Raw genomic sequence first — 22,433 nt, forward strand, 5'->3', positions numbered from 1 at the left:
ACTGCTCTATACTGCGGTCTGCCCCAACCAATGGCCCCCCCCCCCTCCCGGTGCATTAAAATTGGAGGGGAGTTGTAGGGCGAAGACGGTGTTTCCAACACCCGCACCCACCCCCCCCCCCGCCAAAGTGTGTTATGTGCCCTATATGTCTATAAAAGTGTATTGTGCAAAACTAGTGCAGTGAGTTAAGAGGAGCGACCAGCGGGGGCGGGAGGCGCACCCGCCCACCAAACCCCCATCCACCCCACCGGGACCCCGGCGGGCAAATGGGACCAGCCCGGCGGGGCGATAGGGCTCGCCCCCCGCATACTGGGGCCACCCGAGGTCCCAGGAGGTCCACCGGAGCGGGGCGGGCACAACACCAAAGGCCCCCGGAGCGCCGAGACCCGGGCCACGGATGGAGCCCCCGGCCCAGGGGAGGGGGGGGAAGGCGGACAGGGGAGGGTGAAGGGACGGGGAAAGGAGACGACAAGAAGCGCAGGAGGCAGCGGCAGGGCCGCAGAGAGGGGGGGAGAGGAGGAGGAAGGGTGACGAGGGAGAAGGGACAGGGAGGCGGAAGACGGGCGGGGAGAGGCGAGGAGGGAGAGGGAGCAAGGGGGAGGAAGTGGGAGGGGAGAGGGGACCACGGGGCACCCCGGCGGCCCACAGGCCCCGAACCGCGTCGCCGGGCCCAGAGCGACGGACTACGCCGGGGCGGCGCCGCCCCGGACACCAGGGAGAGCCCCGCAACGCAGCACCCCCCAAGAGACCCAGGTAACGGCCAAGACGCAGCCACCACCCAGCAGCCAACAGAGGGGCAGACCCGCCCACGCCCAGCCAGGGGGGGACAGCACCTATAGAATTAACCCCCTGGCATGCAGTGAATCCGAATATTAACCCTTAGTGCCCATTGGAGGTGAATCTGCTTGATCCTGTTGGCAATAACTGGTTTCCTGACTATAAAAACACAACCATTAGTTACAAATTGCCAAATACAGAAACATCAATGTAAGTTATCACGATATGGTGGCTCTCGCTAACAGGCAGAATTAAGGAACCAGAATTAGGTTAAAATATTGTATATGCATAGACCATGTTTCTATAAATTTTGATATTTGGTTTTTATTTGAGGCAGATATTTTTTCCATTAAAATGTGATTTATGAGGAGGTTAGACCATTGGTCGATATTCAGAGTTTGTTTATTTTTCCAGTTAACAAGGATTGTTTTTTTTGCGATAGTAAGGGCTACAATTACCTAAGGAATTCGGTCCACTTTCTGTCAATCAGCTATGTGTGTTCCACACAGTAGTAAAAACCATAAACCAAGATTGGAGTACTAAACCTTGGTCCTTCAACTAGTCATCCCAACAATATCGAGGGATTTTTGTCAGGGACTTGGTCATAGAAGGATTCCAATCTACAGCTAAGGTCAATGGTTAACGTCCAACTTTTGTAGCCATAAAGCAAAACTGGGAGCACCATGACTTGCTGGGATGTTGATTGGATGTCCATGCCCAGGTAAGTGAACCTGAAGGGTGAGGTGCTCTATCCAAAACGTCATTAAAAACCTGGGAATTTGCCTTTAACGAGCACATGCATCGTCCAAGACACTCAAATCTCAAGACAGCTTTTGATTAAAAAAAAAAAGAAAAAAAAGAATGATACAGTCTCAAAAAGGAACTCGTGATCTCAATTGCCAATGAAACAGGGCTAAAAACAGAGCCTTGTGGTACAGCCCAAAATAAATAGAGGAGTTTGTGCAATTACAGAAGCACTGCAAAAATCTTTAGTCACTACAGTAACACTCTTTATTTCATACTGCTTTTCTAAAACAGCAGAGAGGTTTTGGAGGGTTTGTATATGCCAGAAATCCACATCAAATTGACATGTGGAGCATCTCCCTGTAGACCGGAGGTGGTGGTGGTGCTGGTGGTGGGGGTGTTTCTATTAAAAAGTCTGCTCACAGGTCTGATACATATTGTGATTCCAGGCTTGTTCTGAAAGGAGAATAAAGATTGACTGGAGAGACGAGGAAATGTGTTGTGAGCCAGATTCAAGTCTAGACATTAGAGTGACACATAAGGTGGTTTTGTTTTCCTCTTACCTCCACATAGAGCAGGCGTCACAAGGTGTATGGAGAAACTGTCGAAACTGTTCGTCAGAAAGCTCCTGCAGAGAACGGTGGAAGAAACACTCAGCAGTATGTGAAGTTGTCGGTCCAGCCAAGGCATTGTTTGTATTATGTTAGCACTATATACCCATTTTATATAGCCTGTGGCATAGCAAAATTCCCTAGGGGCCCAAGCAAGAACGGATTGGCTGCCCCGGCGGCCAATCGTAGTACTATAAATATTGTTTCAGTTTAAAATTTCACATCTGCATCTTCAGTAAACAATCATTAAAAAAAAAAAAAATGCTACTATACATGGTCCTTAAAAAAAACGCCTTAATATAAATGTAAAAAAAAAAAAGCCTTACTATACGTGGTTGTTTAAAAAAACACCTTACTATAAGATGTTCGTTAAAAAACAAAAAAGCCTTACTCTACTTGGCCGTTTGTTTTTGTTTTTGGACACCTTACTATACATGTCCATTTAAAAAAACGCCTTACTATATATACACTGTCATAAAAACTATACATGGTTGTTTAAAAACAACTATCTTAATATACATTGTCGTTAAAAAAGAAAAACGCCTTAATATAAATGGTTATTTAAAAAAAATCCCGCCTTCCTATTCGTGGTCGTAAAAAAAAAAAAGCCTTACTATATACATGGTCTTTAAAAGATTACGCCTTAATATAAATGGTCGCCTTACTATATGTTGTCATTAAAAAAAACTCCTTATTAAATAAATGCCTTACTATACGTGGCCGTATAGTTAAAAAAAATAAAAAATACGCCTTATTATACAAGGTCATTAAAAAAAAAGCCTTGCATGGTCGTTAAAAAAGAAAAACGCCTTCATATAAATGGTTGTTTAAAAAAATGCCTTACTATATACGTGGCCATTTAAAAAAACACCTTACCATACACGGTCATAACCCCCCCCCCCCCCCACCTTACTATATACATGGTCGTTTAAAAAAACGGCTTACTTTATACATGGTCGTTAAAACTTACTCTATATGGCCGTTTAAAAAACAAACAAACATACATACTATACAGTACATGGTCTTTTTTTTTGTTTTTTTAATGCCTTACTATGCATAGCTATTAAAAAAACAAAAACACTTTACTATACACAGTCATTTAAAAAACCCAAAACGCCTTACTATACATGGTCATTTGAAAAAACGCCTTAAAGGGCTCATATTATTCCATTTTTCAACATATTAAAATAGTTATCAAATGTATAAGACGTGTCTGTGATATGCATTCGTTAAAATTGACTTTGGATCTAATCATTTTGCTGTCCCTAAATCAGCCAAAAAAGGCTCTGTTCAAAACAGCCTGTTTTAGGGGTGTGTCACTTTTACGTAAATAGCTGCACCAGGCCATGCCTAGGCCATACCCTTCTCTCTCGAAAGGGGCAGTGATTTGGGAGCAGAAGAAAAGAAAAATATAGACATGTCTTTTACACATTTGAGAACTATTTTAATATATGGAAAAGTGGCATAATGTTTTACGATAAGAAAAAGTAGCATAACGTTACTACAGAGACTATGTTGTAGCGTTAGTTTGTGATTGTTTAGGCAATGGTTATATTGCCATTACCGGCAAATCTCCCGCGAACGTTATTTTGCCGTGAATGTCTCAGATTTGCTGTGAATGCTTGTAGACATTTACAAGCGGTTATAAATAAAGCAAATGTGCACATTTAGGCCACTGCGCAGTCGCAACGTGCAAGCCGTCTCATCGAGACCACGTAGCGGCAAATTAATCACTGTGGATTGTATCTTGACAAAACAATACGCAACCGCTTCATATTATCCACCCACCGTCTGCTTTATCAAATCTGACTTGTAACCAAACAACTTCCACACGACAAATGTAGCTCCCACTTTGGGCACTAAAAATACACCAGTAATATGGTAGAAGGTGCACATCTCTTATTAGAAAGGATAGGAAGGAAGGCTAAATAAAAAATGTTAAACTTACATCTTTCCCGTTTTAGAAACACATTTTAGAAAGGAGGAGAAAGCTAAAGAAGTCGCAGACTGACTTCTTTCATACTTGGTTGCATTGTAGACTGGCCCGGGTTGCATATTATTGATAGAAAACCCCACTAAAGTGCATTTTCATACAATGGGACCTTTAATATAAATGGTCGTAAAAAAAAAAAAGCCTTACTATGTACATGGTCGTTTTTTGTAGTTGTTTTTTTAAACGCCTTACTATACGTGGTTGTAAAAAAAAAAGAGCCTTACTATGTAAGTGGTCATTATTTATTATTATTTTTTAACGCCTTACTATACATGGCCATTAAAAAAAAAAGGCCTAATATACACGGTCATTAAAAAAAACAAAAAAAACGCTTTACTATACATAGTCGTTTAAAAAAAAAGCACTACCATACATGGTCGTTTGAAAAAACGTCTTACTGTACATGGTCGTTAAAAAATAAAAACGCCTTAATATAAATGGTTGTCTAAAAAAATCCCCGCCTTACTATACGTGGTCCTTAAAAAAAACTTTACTATATACGTGGTCTTTAAAAAAAACGTCTTACTATGTGGTCATTAAAAAAGCCTCCTTAATATAAATGGTCGTTAAAAAGAACGCCTTACTATACACGGTCATAACCCTCCCACGCCCACCTTACTATACATGGTCTTTAAAAAAATCGCCTTACTATTTTGTTTTTTTAAAGGAAAAAAACACCTGACTTTGGGAATTTGAGACCGTCATTTGTCATTGCTGCACTGCTAATGTGAAGGATATGTGTTTGCGTCAAATCTGTTGGCCTTCTGGAGGCCCCTGCTCGCTAAGGGCCCCCAAGCAGTTTCCTGCCTTGCCCGTTGGCAAGCTACGCCTCTGAATATAGCACAGCATCCCTTTTCCCATCACAGGCTTTGCCATGTAACAGCGTGCAACCTCACCAGCTGCTGCTTCAGCACATGCGAGGACCCCCCATAAAAAGGAGATTTAAAAAATATATATATTACTCCCTTCCAGTGGCATCAGCGTGCCTGCCGGCAGAAACCAGGCAGCTGCTCCCGACGCAGGAAGCGGGATTAGATGGTGGCGGCGGCACACGATGCGCAAAGACCAAAGAGGCAGGTGAAGGTCAAGCATCTGGCGAGCCACAGACGGGTTTATCTGTAATGGCTTTTTTATGACTTTTAATGTGGAGGCAAAGAAAGACTTGAAAAGTCACTGCCACACTTGGATGCAATGTCTGTTTAGGTGTCGCAAACTGTGGCATCTGCAGTTGAGTAGCTGCTGCAGAAGTAGTTGATGGATAAAGCAGGCCGAGAGACCATGCCAGTGAGTCTCACATACGTCTTTATTACAAAAGGAAGACAAGCTTTGTAAAATGTTTAGGTTTGTGAATGTGTAACTGCCTTGCTTAAGCAGTTTCCATGTGTGTGCCCTTGCTGCATGGCCATGAGACAATGCTCACATGAATTGTGTTTGGTTTGCTAATGTTAGTTTGTTTATAGAATGATGCCTTGTTTTTTTCCTAACCTATTGTATCATGTATTTGAGTGAAGGTGTTTCCTTTGTGTGTGGTCCTCGAGGCAGGGCCATAAGACCATGCCAATGTGTTTGGTTTGTGGTATGACTGACTAACATTGTTTTCAAGTCACTTCTCACTAGTTGGTTTAACTAATGAATGAAGTGTCATTTTGCAAACCGCTTATATTTACAGAGATGTATATTTGAGGGGAGGTGTTTTTTGTAGGTGAACATATACGGTACAATAAAAGTGAACTGAGACAAATCGCCATCATTTTTGAGAATCAAAATTTTCAAGATTAAAGCTGTAACTTTACAAGAATAAATTCAGATACGAGTCAAAACACATACACAATAGTAAAAAAGTTTTTTTTTGCAGTATATGTGGACAAAGCTTATAAATGCAGTAGAGTTGAATGTTAAACTAATATCATAGACAATATAATGGAATGTCTTACTATTGAAATACATATCAATAATGCACCTAATGTTATGATAAGTTGTGTCTATAAGACACCAGGATCTTCACTTGACATATTCAATGAAAAACTAGCAGATATGCTCAGTTACACATATGATAAAAAAACACGAATAATATGTGGTGACTTTAATAATGATTTGTTAAATTAAAACGGACATCAGGAAACAACTGATTTTATAAATACAATGTATAGTAACAGTCTTTTCCATCCATCCACTTATTCCTCACTAGGGTCGCAGGGGTGCTGGAGCCTATCCCAGCTGGCTTCGGGCAGTGGGCGGGGTACACCCTGAACTGGTTGCCAGAACAGGGTACACAGAGATGAACAACCATTCACACTTACAATCACACCTAGGGACAATTTTAGAGTGTTCAATTAACCTGCCATGCATGTCTTTGGAATGTGGGAGGAAACTGGAGTACCCAGACCCACACAGGCACAGGGAGAACATGCAAACTCCACCCAGGAAGGCCGAAGCCTGGACTCAATCTCACGTCCTCTGCACTGGAAGGCGGATGTGCTAACCAGTCAGCCACCGTCCCGCCCAGTCTTTTCAGACTTTCAGTTTTTTTCAGGTCTTTTCCCATAATTATAAAACCAAGCAGAATAACACTTGATACAGCCAGTCTAATTGATAATATATTTATGAATAAAATTGACCATAAAATAGAGTGGACTTCTAATAAATGATATAAGTGATCATCTTCCTGTAATCTTACAAAACTATTTTGATAAAAAAAAAAAAGCAAAGCTAACAAGTCAACACAACATTCCTTAGCTGCCCTTAAAAAGGACCTAGAAAATCATAACGGATCTAAGGTTTATGCACATGAACACATTGCATATAACGCTTTTCAGTCTATCGTTAGCACTTACAATACGATACGATAAACATTGTCCAATAATTAAAGTCACAGGAAGTATAAAGACCTAAATAACCCATGGATGACAAAGGGGATATAGAATGCATGTAAAAAGAAAAATAGTATATATTAAAAAAATATAAAATTGATAACTGTTGATGCTAAATATAAGACCTATAAAAATAAATTAGTAAATATTTTAAGAACAAGTAAGAAAGATTATTATCATATGCTATTGGGGCAGAATAGAAGCAACACATATGAAATATGGAAAATATTAAATCATGTAATTAAAAATAATTTTTAAAAAAATCATCCAGAATATTTAAAAAAAGATAAAACTATTGTTATTGATGAAATTACAGAAATAGCTAATGAATTTAATGAGTTCTTTGTCAATGTTGGTAATGATCTACTGAAAGAAATTCCTGAGCCAAGAAATAAATATGAAGTAGATAAATATATTAAAAATAACTCCTACACTATGTTTCTTAGTGCAGTAAATGAAACTGAAGTTTTAAATGTTGTAAAAACTCTAAAAAATAAAAAGTCTACTGATTGTTTTAATATTGAGATGACATTAGTCAAAAGCATCATCGAACATTTGTACAACCATTCACATATATCTGTAATTTGTCATTTAGACCTGGTATCTTTCCATCAAAAATGAAAACCGCTTAAGTCATTCCTATTTATAAAAACGGAGATAGACATCTATTCACTAACTATAGACCAATATTACTTTTGCCACAGTTCTCAAAAAAAATAGAGAAACTTTTTTCACATGGACTGGACACTTTGATCAAGAAACATAAGCTCTTGAGTGAAAATCAATATGGATTTAGAGAAAAATGATCAACCTTGATGGAATTTGTAGAAGCTATAGCTACAAGTATATATAATAAAGAATTTACAATTGGGATTTTTATAGATTGAAAAAAAGCATTTGACACTAAAGAGCGTAGTATATTATTGAATAAATTAGAGGGATACGGCATAAGAGGCTTAGCATAAAACTGGATTAAAAGTTACCTAGATAACATATATCAGTATTTGCAGTTCAACAACATGCAATCAAAACAATTCATGATCTCTCATGGCATTCCCCAAGGGTCAGTGCTTGGCCCTAAGTTATTTATATCATATATAAACGATATCTGCTGTGTCTCCAAAATACCTAAAAGTGTTTTGTTTGCTGATGACACAACTTTCTATTGCTCTGGAGAAAATCTGAAACAGCTTCTGATTACGGTGGAAAATGAATTAAAAGCATAAAAAAATTGGTTTGACACCAACAAATTATTCTCTAAATTTAAACAAAACAAGGTTTATAATTGTTGGCCCGAGACAGGTCAAGCACCAAGTCACAAATACAGTAGATTCTAATTAAATAGAAGGAGTGTATGAACATAAATGTCTTGGTGAAGTTATCGATGAAAGATTAAGCAGTGCCACATAGACGATGTTAAAAGGAAAGTGTCCAAACTTATAGAAATCCTTTAACAAATAAGGGATGTTTTGAATAAGAAGTCATTATATACATTATATTGCTCATTATTATTACCATATCTAACCTATAGTGTGCAAATATGGGGAAATGCTTACAAAATAAATGATCAACCTCTTTTCAAATTACAAAAAAGAGCAATAAGAATTATTAACCGATCAAAATATATAGAACCAACACATTCACTATTTATCAAATTAAACACAATGACATTTTATGATCTAATTGAGTTTAAAATTGCTCAAATAATTTACAAGGTACACAACTACCTATTTTGCCACAATATTCAGAAGCTGTTTGAAATCAGAGACAGTGACTATGATTTGAGGAGTATAAGTGTCTATAAAAAATTAAAAACACGAACAAATATTAAGCAAAGGTGTGTTACAATTATAGATGTAAATTTGTGGAATAATTTTGAAATTAACCTGAAAAGGTGTGAATCACTGATTGTGTTTAAAAGGATGTATAAAAACAAAGTACAACAACAATATTTAAATCAGGTAAAAGTCAGTACAAATGTAAAAAATAGAGTGCAATTAAAAATGTATGTGTAAGCCTTTGTGCTGATTTATATATCTGTAAAAATGTTTGCTTATCAACTAAATGTTGGCACATCTATGCGCGTTAAGTGCAGCTGTTTATGTGTTTGTTTTTCTTTTGTAAGAAAAAAGACTCGATAAGTTTTTTACTTCTTCTTACTCCCTTTTGAACATGTAAGCTGTGCTTAATGATGATTATGTATGTAAAAAAAACAACTTTTCTTTTAAATCTTTTTATTTTAATAGTTGCTGGTTTATATGTTCAATAAAACAAACAAACAAAACAAAAAATACCAAACTCCTGGTGTCTCTGAAACAGGGTATCCCAAACTTTATTTTATTGAATTTTTAATCAGAAGTACCATGGAGAACAGTCACAGTTAGTGGCAACACACACACGCGCACGAATGCGCGCACACAAATAACTTCCCCGTTGGTCTCTGACAAATAATATTAAGAATCATTCAACAAAAAACACGTTTACACACAAAGAGGACAGAAGCCAAAACAAAGTTTCTATTTGACCAAACATAATTAAAGTGGCAAACTGCACCCTATGAGAAAAAAGTGGATGGAGCAAAGCATGATGGGAATGACAGCAAGTTGGTGGAGTGGAGTGAACAGAAATAATGGAGGAAAAGCCAGTCTGAAATGCCCCGCGTGGAATTCAAACAAAGGTGAAAAAACAAGCAACGTCCCCCCCAAAAGCAATAAACTCGACTATATGTCATTTATGACTGCAATGACTTTCTTTCCCTCAAATAAATATTTCTCTTAAGGGGTAGCAATGATGGCCACCTGCGCTTATTATTATTTTTAATAACACTGTACAGTATATACACAATAGAATTTCTTTCATGGCAAAATAAGCTTTCACGTTAAGTATCAGCCATCTTTCTCATTCAACAACAGCAGATATAGCCTTTTCCCACTCCATAAAAAAAACCCCTGAAATGTATGGAGAATTAGGAATACATTGAAAAGAGCAAACAAATTACATCAAATTGAAAATAAAGTAGATATTTGAGAAAAAAAGAAGTCAGATATTTTTTGAGAAAATACCAATGCACATGTTAAAAGCTGTTTTTTTCCCCCTTGTTTTTCAATTATGTTCAAATGACTTAGGTAATTCTGCCAATCTATTCTATATAAAATGTAATATTTTCAAGATTTAAGTTTTTAAGTAATTTTAAAATAACTTTTTTTTAATTAAAAATCTTGACAACTTTTGTCCTTCACGAACATGTCTTAATTTTTGAAAATATACAACTTATATCCCTTGTGTGTAATTATTATTATTTTCTTTAGATTGTGTCACTAATACTCCTTAGTTGTAATGTGCAACTTACTCCAAAAAGGATTTGAATAAAGAAAATGAAGAGAAATCCTTAATCTGTACAGCATTCAGAACTTTTTATCATAGTTGTTGTTTTTTTGTTTGTTTTTAATTGGAATAATGGGATACGATTCTTTATAACTCTACTATGTACACACACGTTAGCATTCATGCACTGTGTCCACAAGTAGCACGTTGACATTCCCGAAAAACATGAAGATAGATGCAGATAGTCAACCTGGTTGCTGCCTTGAGTTTTCTGGTAGTGAAAAAGACAAAAGCAATCGAGGACAGAGAAGACACCAGGACGATACACACATATGCTCGCTGACCCACAAATCAACGAAATATGGCTGTAACTTCATTTTCCATCCCCCTCCGCTTCCTGTTTGGTAACATTTCATGCTATCGTCCTGATTCTGGTTTTTGTTCGTCCATTCGTCCATTTCTCAAGGAAGTTCACCAGGAGGTAAATCGCGTCATTTTGTAGTTGTTTTTTACATTAGGAACAAGGTGGTTGTTTACATTATAAGCAATTTCAACAAAAGAAAGGAAAACAAAAATTTAAGCAGTAGCTGTTTCTCAGAAGCCACAAAGTCAGTGCAATTTTTTTTCCTTCACTGAAAAAACAAACAAACAAAAAAACAAAAAAACTGTCCACTTCAATTCTGTTAGCATCACTGCTAGCTTGGACTAATGATACATTCAAGAACACTAGGAAACTTGAAAAGTTCCTGTGACCTTCATTTTGACACACAGAGACGTCTTATCAACGGCTGTTTTATGATTATCAGCATAATGTTCTTCTTTGCCATCCTTAAAAAATAGAAAGAAAAAGTCAAACACCTTGCTATGGTTAATTACATTACGTTAGTGACATCATGGACATTATTGCTGTAGCCAAATTACGTACTACATTTCATATTTCCTAACTAGTATTATTTTGTGACATTTCAAAAAACTAAAAGTCAAAGAAAAAGCACAAATCCATCACTAGACATTCAATTATTGTTTCTATTGTTAGCATGCGCTCACAAAAAAACAAAGAAAAGCAAAACTAAAAAGGTAAGTGATTTAAACTCTAACGAAACAGCAGCAAATCTTTTGTGACTTCCTTTCTTCCAGCGAGCTTGTATCATTATCTCATTGTAGTTGTTTTTTGTTTTAACTGGAGCGCTTTCATTTGACATGACCCAAATTCCCAGTGATCTTGAATGCAGCATTATATCCGGTAGAGTATCTGTCCAAACATGTTTCAGCTTGAAGAAGTGTCATATGACAATAGCAAAATCAGCTCATTCCCCATTAAAAGACAAAGGATAGCTACCTAATTTGTTGCAAACACCAATGAGTACGTGACAACAAGCTTTTCATTCCTGCGCTCAAATAAATTGGGCAAGTGTGTACATTTTCAGTAAGTCCAACCACATGAAGCTGCCACCAAAGCTAACAGTTGAAGTTACTCAAAAAGTGACAGCCTCCACGAATAAGCACAACTTTTTACAGTGTATAAACCTTCAGCTCCATGCCAGTGAACAGACAAATACATATAGAAATTTTCAACGTGGTCAGGTTCTCACAAGCTCTTAAGAAGGTGAATACATTTGTGTGTGTGTGTGTGTGTTTTGAGAAAAGAACCTCTCGGCTAGAAAAACCCTTGTACAGTTACTTGGACAGCAAATATTCGCATAGAAATATTTCCCTTTGACAAAACAGGGGTAAACTGCCACTCGAAGGCCTTCAAGGGGAAAAAAGTCGTGCATCATGCAACAGTCGGACGTATATTATTATCATTATCATATTATCATTATCATTATGGTGTGTGAATTCAGTCATTCAGGGAGAAGCGCACCATCCAGAGTCATGATTTTAAGATAATTACTCCAAACTCGTCCGGTCCACAGTCTTGCTCACCTCCAGTTTCACACAAGGTTCGGTTTAAATTGATTTAAAATGGATTTGCCTTTTGAACTACATAAATTCAAATGAAATTTTTTAAATAAGATATGTAAAAAATAAAAATATATTAGGCCTATTATGAAAGTTCTGGCCAACAGTACCGATCATAAATAACTTTGAAACAATTTAGACAAATCAAACCAAAACCCAAATCGTAAGACTTTGGCATCATTAGTTTCTGCCACAAGATTGATTACAAATATTTTCATTCACCTTTTAAAGACCCTGAAAAGCAATTACAGAGATTTGTATCTAAATACACGTTTGAAGGTAATTGCTGAAAACATGCAAAGACAGAATAATGTAGGACTCAGTTGTGGAGATCTAGAGTTAAACCGTTTTTCCACCATTTCAGTTTTTCAGATTTTTGGGCATGGCTAAAACGTAAAGGCATGAGTCGCCCTTTCCCCGACATGTGGCGCCAAATGTGGGGCTACCTAAAGTCCTACACAATACAAGGGCGACTTTATTGAAGTTTTTATTCCTATACAACTGTGAAACTCTACTCACTAATAAATTTTCATGTCAGACGACCCAGGAAAATTACTTTTTTTGCCATAGCGTTGAAAGAGGCATGCCACAAAGAAGAAAAGTAACTTACAACAGAGGTTAGACAGTAGGATTGCAATGTACGGTTAGCTATATCCAGAAAATGCATCTTCTCCTTTTATAACCCGCTGGCATGGCAACTTTAGAGTGCCTTGTTGCTGGCTGTGAGTGTGCATATGTCACCCAGGGAAAGACGGAAGAGTGAGGACGGGGATAACATTTCTTTTAAGTGGCTGCCTTGTAGTTGCTGTGTGGAAGTGCCCTGCAATGACCCGGTAGGATATATTCCAGTCACCAGGAGGGTTTAAGTGGACATGTAGGCAAAAGAAAGATACTATGCAAAGTAGCATCCATTTTCCAGGACTAGTAATGGAATTTGATTGACAGCTGATCTATCCCACAATACTTGAGATTTTTTGCAACATTTTGATACCTCATTTCCTATATTTGGTGAGTTAATACAAAAAAAAAAATCATTAAAATTTGTCAGGGTTGTTAAGTTTTCTCAGTGGTGTGTCAGATTTACTAGACATATTTTCACTTTACAGGGATTTTTAAAGAGACATATTATGCCTATATTATACCCCACAAATTAAACAGCTCCCAGGTCTCTGAATACATTTTGCTCAGTCAAAATACCCCAAGAATCAAGAATCACAGAACACTTTTCATCCACTCTCAACAGGTGGAAATCAGACGGTTTTACGAGGGCTGTCCCATCTCATGCAACATCAATTTGACATATTGTTGTCAGGTTTAACTGTGTATCCTAAAGACAAAACTCCAAGCAAGGTGACAAGTTAGGGTTGAGGATTAGCGATCCTAAATGTAGATCAGCCCTTAAGGATTTGGAATGGTCCACCGACATAGTTCAAGAGTTTTGTGGGGGTGTGGTTTAAGACACAGAAAATGTGAAATGAAACTAAATGGGAGCGAGGCATCAGAAAATGAAGTTTCACTGAGGGTGGTACCTTAGGTTGTTTTTTTTACATCTACATTGGTGGAAAACAAACATAAAATTAATCTATATTTATATATTTATATATATATATATTCACTCATAATACTCTTAACAGTTTTAAACGGTACGGCGGCCAGTTTGTCTGATCAGACAAGGCCTTATTAAAGGTATAAGCACGAGTTTTCATAACCGCCTTCTACAGTATAAAGCAACAGAAAAGACATCCAGGAGAGTGCAACCGGGAAAAACATTCGCTGTGAGCCGCAAAAAAACCAACTCGCATGTAAGTGTGGCTTTATTTACATCTCGTGGACGACGACTCAGCGTTTCTACAGGCCAATGAAAAAAAAAATAGATTGAATACTTAACGAAAGCATTTTCAGTCTCGCAGAAAAAACAAAGGCGAGTTTTTGTTATGTTGTTTGTTTTCACAGTACTTGACTACTCAGTACTTGAGTCCCTAAGCAGCAGTGATGACACACGCACGCACGCACGCACGCACGCACGCGCACGCACGCACGCACGCACGCGCGCGCGCGCGCACACACACACACACACACACACACACACACACACACACACACACACACACACACATACTGGCTCTCCTGTGGTCGTTTTGTCAGTATCATCCGCTCATGCATGGACTCACAAACACAACGAATCAGTCTTGGTTGCACCACTTTAAAATTCTACCAGGTGTGCGAGATCTACGGACGCCAAATTTAAGACCGTTTTTTAGTGGCTTTTGTTTTAAGTTAAGAAATGCATTCAAATAGTTCTTATGATTCCATGTCCACATTTCCTTCGCTTGTGTTTTTAGATGCACTGGTGCATCCTTCACTCCTTCATCCATTCACTCATCAGTCAATCCGCAAAAAGGGAGGGAATGATAGACTGAGTGGGCTACCTTGACTTCCCCCATAAATCCCCTCCTGGATCAGATTTCACCATCCTAGAAGCCCTGAATGTGGCAGTAGGCCTCCAGTGAGGAGAAGAGGATGTAGAGGAGCCAGAGACTGATGAACAGCATGGTGGTCAGGGCTTTGGCAGTCCGCGGCCCGCCCAGCTCGCCGCCGATCTCGGGCCGCCGCCGGTACATCAGCATGGCGACGCAGATGAAGGCAAAGATGGTGAAGAGCGTGACGGAGAAGGCCAGCTTGCCAGGGTCCACGCGGAAGGTGTTGCCGTTGCTCTGGTGGTAGATGGCGGCGATAGACCATGCCACCTGTAACACAACAAAAACCTTTAGAATCTAGTTCTTCAAAAAGAACAGACAGAATGGTCGTGAAACAACACCGGAGAATAGGATGGCCAAAATCGTGATTGTATTGGTTGCTCAATAAAAAAAAAAAAATGCTACAGCATGGGGCGGATAAGAAACCTGGTCGACTGTAGTAAAACAGGGTGAATGCAACTAAACTTGACAGCTAGCGTACCAACACTTGTTCGGCAGTACGCATATATATCTCTGGCATCTCATGGTCCTTTTCAAGTTGTCCCAATATACTGTGTTTGGTCCATTAAGGCAAGTTAGCGTGTATTGTACTTTTGTCGCATTCAAGCACAGCGGGTCCCTGTGTGGTGGTTAACGGGCCCTGCAAAATACCACATGTTGTGTCCCACATTCACACTTACACTCACTGCCTACAACTCTCCAGAAGATAAGCCATGTGTTTAATTTAGCTACAATACACACTTTGCTTTAATTGTGTGAAAGCTTACTATGTTTCTTCCGCCAATTATTTTCACATTCATCTACTTCCACATAATTCATCAGATTCACATCATTCCAATTTCAACATATTCCCAAAAATCACGCCTTGCGGGCTATTATTTTTCTCATTCCAAAAAATTATAGTTTTCCCAACGTTATTCCATATCATTCAACATCAATCCGCATGCATCCATATTTTGGGATTCAGCATTTCAGCATTCATATACAATTTCTCCAGAATTTGCAAGTGTCTAAGCGGTTCAGATATTGGATGGATGCATACCTGTCAACTTGTACGTTTTATACGTATTTTATACATTTTTTTACCATTTCAAATCATGTACGCCGTACACCGACTTTTGTACGGGGAAAAAAAAATGCGCTGACATGCGCATGCGTAGATATACATAGAGTAAATATCGTGGAAGCAAGCATGGAGGAGCCACCTAGGAAGAAACGAAGAACTCAAGGATCGGGTCGACACCAGAAAGAATGGGAGTTACTTCAAGGTGAATATGCTGGCTGGATTAAAGCATCGTTAAGAGGCACTCAATTCTCATTCTGTGTCCCTTGCAATAAAGACGTGAAAGTTGCTGCGAGTGGATTTTACGATCTGAAGAGCCACTTTAAAACTGCCGGACACGTGGAGAATGTGAAGAAAAACAATTCACATGTCCCATTAACCAAGCACTTCGTCTCTACCGCAAATCCTGCAGCATCCCACAAAACGACAAATGCGGAAATTCTCTTCTGACATTTTCTTGCTGAGCACAACATTGCTTTCACAGCTGCGGACCACTTCTCGGATTTGGTGAAAGTTATGTTTCCGGATTCACAGACAGCTAAGGTAATTTATTATTATTATTATTATTATTATTATCATTCATATCTACAATGAATCAGCATTTATGGCACCGTGTCAAAAATTTAAATTTTATATTTTAATATTATATTTTTGCAAGAGTTTGCATGTCGGAGGACCAAGGCTACGATGATTGTTAAGGAGAGCCTTGCACGTGGCTACACCCAAGACGTCATTCAGTACTGCAGAACTCACCCATTTACCCTCATGATTGATGAAAGCAATGATCGTACTACCAAAAAGCGACTTGTTGTGTTAGCTCACTTCTTTGATGGGGAGAACACAAATACCAGACTCCTCGATTTACCAGAGTTGGCATCAGGCACAGCAGCATCAATCTTTGCCGTTATTGACAACATTTTACAAGAAAATGACATTCCATGGAGTAACGTTGTGGGATTTGCAAGCGACAATTGCAACACCATGGTTGGAAAGAAAAACTCTGTCTTGTCTAGGATAAAAGAAAAAAATGGGGCTGTTTTTAATGTTGGATGCATTTGTCATCTTGGCAATCTGTGTGTCAAAGATGGACTGAAGACATTGCCAGTAAACATAGATGACTTGCTGGTGGATATATTTTATTTTTTTAAAAATAGTTCCAAACGAATTGAGGATTTTAAAGAGTTTCAGGACTTTACAAATTCCGAGCAAGAAAAAATCCTAAAGCATTGTCCGACACGATGGTTGTCTCTGCAAAAAGTGGTTGAAAGAACATTGTCTCAGTACGAAGCACTCAAAAGCTACTTCGCTAGCCATGCGGATGTTGAAAGGGCAGGTAAAGTGAAAAGCATCCATGATCGACTTCAAGACCCTGTTACTCTCCTCACACTCCACTTCCTCAGCTTCATCCTGCCTCAAATAAATCAATTCAATATTGTGTTCCAAACAGAGGCATGTATGATTGGAGATTTGCTACCAGAAATGGAAAGACTCTTAAAGAAACTCTTGGTGAAATTTGTGCAAATGGAACATGTCAAATCTGCTGATAGCCTGCTGGCAGTTGATTATACAAACAGATGCCTGCAGCATGAAGATAGCAGGCTTGCTGTTGGCTTGGGCACCAGGGCCCTCTTCCAAGACACCAATGAGGAGGATGAAATCAGGCAAAGCATCACGCCAGCCATGCAAGCAACTTTTTTTCCCTCTGTTCGCTCCTTCTACGAGGCTGTTGTAACTAAAATGATACAAAAATTTCCATTTGAGAATACAATACTGAGTGACTTGGTGGTGTTGGACCCAAGAAAGAGAGAGATGTTGGATTACACAAGTATTGTTAAGCTTGCAAACAGGTTTACACCAGACTTTGATCAGGAACAATTAAAAGATGAATGGGAAGACTATCAACTAATACCTGATGATCTTCTCCCTCAGAAAAGTCAGGATGGACAACCAATTCGTCCAGAGACATTTTGGCCTCATGTGTTCAAAATGAAAACTGGTTTGGGGCTGGATCGCTTTCCACTGATGAGAAAGATGTATCTAATTTTACTCAGCCTTCCTCACAGTAATGCTGATAGCGAGCGGGTTTTCAGCCATGTGAGGAAAATTCATACAGAGTACAGAAAGACAATGGGAACAGACACTCTTACTTCTTTATTACAGATGAAATTGAACTGTGACAACTGTTGCTCACAAGTGAGACCCTCATTAGAGCAGATAAAGTCTGCTAAATCATGCACATTGGCTTACAATAGGAAGCACTGAAGGCACAGTTTATTGCATTGTAAACTTTTTAAATTGAATAAAAGACTTTGTATGCAAATTACCTTTGTTATTTCTATTACACTGTCTGGTTACCACGAGTAAACATGCGTCGTACGGTGTTTGTAAGGTTTTTTTGGGGTTTGTAAGGGGAATCATAATCATTTATAAGGGCAGTTATCGGCAGAGGTTGACAGGTATGTGGATGGGTAGTTTTTAATATTATTCCAGCATCTATATTACATTTTTGCGATATTTTAAGGGTTTCAGACACAAAAATCCATTCAGTAGTTTAGCAAAAGCTAAATAAAAACAGTCATATCCTTACATTGTTTAACAACTCTGGCCATTGTCATTTTGTTGTAGTAGCTTGCGATAATGCTAGAGTGGCTTCAATTACCAGATACAAATTCCTTGAGTGTTTTTAACATATTTGACCAATGAAGTTGATTCTCTGTTCTCAAACAAGGTACTCACCCCAATGCCCAGGAACACATTGACAGCATTAGAGCCTGTCACGTTGCCAATGGAGGCGTCGGCATACTGATCCTGGATGGCCGCCACCTTGCTGGCAAAAGTGTCTGTGAGGGAAACACACACAAGGCATCAAGCACTAAAATTCTGATGGGAGAGTGCACATTAATGTTCAGAATATTCAGATAACTCTATACATAAAAGACACGGAAATATGCCGTAATTTGCTTATCACTAGTTTTTACTCGTAATCCTCCATGGATAAAAATAAATACAGAATATTCAGTCATCATATTAAGTTATCATAAGCGATACATGTAACATAGTTGCAGAGATATCACACATTATAATAAAACACACAAGTAAGGACCATCCATACAGAGCCTACCCAACTCAAATGACATGACACTTTCATTGTCCATAAAATCTACTTGAAAGCTTTTGTCACATTTATTTTGCCTGAATATAAAATAACCAAACTGGGAAATTGACCGTTACGTCACATCACAGGCCAATCAAATTAACAAAATGTATTAGACTGAATTCATATTCAAAAAGTTGAAAATTGGTTGCAGGTGGCATTAGTGTTTCATGTTGGACATTGGTGGCAGGAATAATACATTTTTATTTTCAATATGAATGATTTTGTGGACACGTACTCATTTATTTCATTGTAAATTAAAACTAGTCCACAGTCTCCACATATACATTTCATCATATTTATTATTGCTACATTGTGTTATAGTGACACCTTTGTCCAGTACAACGTTGTATGCCTTTATGTAGTTACGTTTTATACTGATGCACGTTCTCATTAGTGATACAGCTTTCCTGGAAACAAGCCAGAAATAACACCGATGATGTTACATGAACAATCTTCAGGAGTTGCTGAATAAAATACACCTGTTGTCAAAAGTGCAAAGTGACTTGGAGTTATTCCAAGTGACAAACCGGGCATACACTGGGCTCTTGGCTCTCAAAGGGTGTGGGAGTGCCCATGCAGTGAGCTGCAGCAACATAGCTCGGTGCTAACTGCTAACCGGCAGCTTACCAATGATGTTTTAATTTAATGAATGCTTCTGGAAATCAGATTTAATACCTATTAATGCCATTAATCCTGAAAAAAATGTCCAACTTGTTCAACAACTCTGTGAACTGTCTCAACATTTTCCCTGAGAGAAAGTTGTACTCCAAAACATCAGCAAGCAGGCAGTCACAGGTCAGCACCTCCTCTTCATTAGTGACTCTTTCACAAGTTCGCAAATGAAGGCTATCAAGGAGAGGAAGAGTGCAAAGAAGAAGTGATGCTTTTCCTTGAAATGTCAGCCAAAACGGATGATGGTGGGAAGAAAGAAAGAAAGAAAGAGGATGATGTGAGCACCCAAAGGAGTTGGAGGTGCAGAAGGGTTGAGAGGCAATGGGCCAAAGAAAAAAGGCCTGCAAAGATAAATCTCCCAACTTGCCATAAAGCTTCAAGGACCTTATGCTCCCTCTCTCTCGTGTGTGTGCACTCGTGTGTGTATGCACACCACCTGCCTCCATTTTGAAGCGTCACTTCCTTCAAAGTCCTGTGTGTGCATCGCATCCCATCTTTTGCACCAATGTTCAGCGATGAGCGTAGTTCCCCAGCGCCATGATGTCAATCAAAACTCCGCCCTTTCTCCTGAAGAGAAGCTGCCCTTAGGGAGTGACGCTTCGCTAACAACAATCTGCTAAATTTCCTTCATTTCCTCCTCCCCTCAGGAGGAAGGACGATTGAAGAGAGTTTCTTCAACAAGTTACTTCCCTCTGGGGCACGATCAAGTGATCAACTCATGCGTTGCCCCCATGAGTAAAGACTCCCAACAATACATCTTTTCAGATTTTATTCTTGAGCTTCAGAGGATTTTGGGGCGTTTACGACAGTAAATTACAATACCTCAACAACAAGCAGCCAGATTATGAAATGCTTCAATGCGGACAGTTTCAACTTCTGCTACAGAACTCTACTGAATTGTTTGTAGCTGTGGTTCCCAACTTTTTGGGTGCCTTTAGAAGTCATACTGTATCGAAATCAAACAAATCAAACAAAACAAAGCAGTTGGTAACACATTTAAAATGTATTGAATAATATATCGTCACTGTAGGGTGGAATCCTCGCATCTACAAAATCACTGCTGGTCTCAAAGTTGGTATTATATCTTATACTAATTCACATCGCTTAAAAAAATGCTGATTTACTATGCTGTGATTAATTAAAACTGTAGCATACAGCAGCCATGCTAATTGTCTACATTAAAGTCTGAGGTCACACGTGCCCCTCGACAAGGCAAAAAGTCTTTAATACTGTCAAGTTTGAGGGGTTTTGCATTGACATTGGAAAAGGAACTTAAAAAAATAATTCAATTTCAAAAAATGAAAAGGCAAAAAAGGTGGCAAAAAAACAATATCAAAGTAACACAGATATACAAAACACCGCTACAAATCAGAGAGAAAACTTGACATGACGTGAGACACAACAACAATGAACTAACAGAGACTGAACAAACCAAGGAACTAAGGCCCCGCCCTGTCCACCCGGAAGCGGCTTCATTCCTCAAAAGAATCTTGTACACACAGAAACATTTCAAGACATGCGAGTGTCCAAAAGAAGATGCTGAGGACGTTTAATGGCTGTAATGTATATGCCAAGTCTGGAGTGGCGCTTTAGCGCAGCCACAGGGAGTTAACGGAAACCAAGACAACGAACCACTGATCTAAATAGCCGATAGGCCAAGACATTTTAAGCCTCGAGGCCACCATATTACTCCTCCCAATAAACGGCATATGATCCTATACATTTACAGTATTAAAATATAAAGACATATACTGTATATATATATATATATATATATATATATGTATATATATATATATATATATATATATATATATATATATACACAGTATATATATACAGTATATATATATATTAGGGATGCACGATAATGCTATTTTCAACCGATACCGATAAACCAATAATTTAGGAAGTGCCGATGTCGATAACCGATAAGTAAGCCGATAATTGTTTGCAAAATGAACTTGAATACAATTATACTTTCAAGTCCTAACGTGTACAAATACATTGAAATGTGTAAAGAACCATGAAGCAGCATTTTATTTATATATCTGCTTCAAAGACAACCAGTTACTCATTTTGAGTTTGCCAAAACAAAACAGTCATGTTTTAAAAATGCAACACAGAAAAGAAAGCCCACATTGGCGCCTGCCATGGCGCCATGATGCATCTTCTGTGAACACAAGGTCGTGCGCATTATGACATCACAAATATGCAACACTACCAAAGGAGAGGGGAGGGGTTGAGGAGTTGGGCGCAACTTAAGCTACAACCACAATAGACGGACCATGTCTATTATTATCAGTGGATTTCTTTATTATCTGGTTTATCTGTATGACGTCAAATTGGTTGCTAATTGCCGATAATTATCGGCCACTGATATTATCGTGCATCCCTAATATAAATAAATAAATATATATGTATCTATATTTACTAGCCTACGAGCTGTACATGTCTAATCTGTACATTTACGGTAGTCTGCTAACGAGATGGAAGGAGTAAGATGGCCGCCCTGCCGCTTCAACGGCTTGCACAGGCGTGTATGGGCTATCGGCTATCCAGTAGTATATACAGATCAGTGAGACGAACACATGAGAAGTGACAATGGCGGGTGATTCCAGTACAACAACATCACACAAAATATTTTGCTGTAAAAGCTAAGGAGGTTGTGCAAAACGTCTACAACGTGGCTATCCGCCGTTGTTGACAGACTGGCGGTTTGCGGGCAGTCACGTGAGAAATGGAGCATACGTCATCAAACTGGAGGAGTATGCCACATATGG

General features: G+C 38.7%; 1 protein-coding gene across 5 annotated transcripts in view; it reads right to left on the minus strand.

Annotated features, from left to right (window-relative positions):
• Positions 1-47: 47 nt before the first annotated feature.
• The window catches only part of slc8a1b (solute carrier family 8 member 1b), a 143,921-nt gene continuing 121,535 nt past the window's right edge, over positions 48-22,433 (minus strand). For 3 of the 5 annotated variants that reach the window (XM_077582128.1, XM_077582130.1, XM_077582131.1), the window contains exons 10-11: positions 18,558-18,661; positions 9,301-15,028 (exon numbers count right to left, since the gene is read on the minus strand). In XM_077582128.1, coding sequence (XP_077438254.1) covers positions 14,756-15,028; positions 18,558-18,661 — 377 coding nt within the window. In that variant the 3' untranslated portion in view covers positions 9,301-14,755. Of the gene's footprint in view, positions 2,150-9,300; positions 15,029-18,557; positions 18,662-22,433 lie in introns of those variants that run through there. The other 2 variants (XR_013296207.1, XM_077582129.1) reach the window with 2 other exon arrangements.

This window comes from Vanacampus margaritifer, chromosome 12 (assembly GCF_051991255.1).
Source record: "Vanacampus margaritifer isolate UIUO_Vmar chromosome 12, RoL_Vmar_1.0, whole genome shotgun sequence".
NCBI classification, from domain to species: domain Eukaryota; kingdom Metazoa; phylum Chordata; class Actinopteri; order Syngnathiformes; family Syngnathidae; genus Vanacampus; species Vanacampus margaritifer.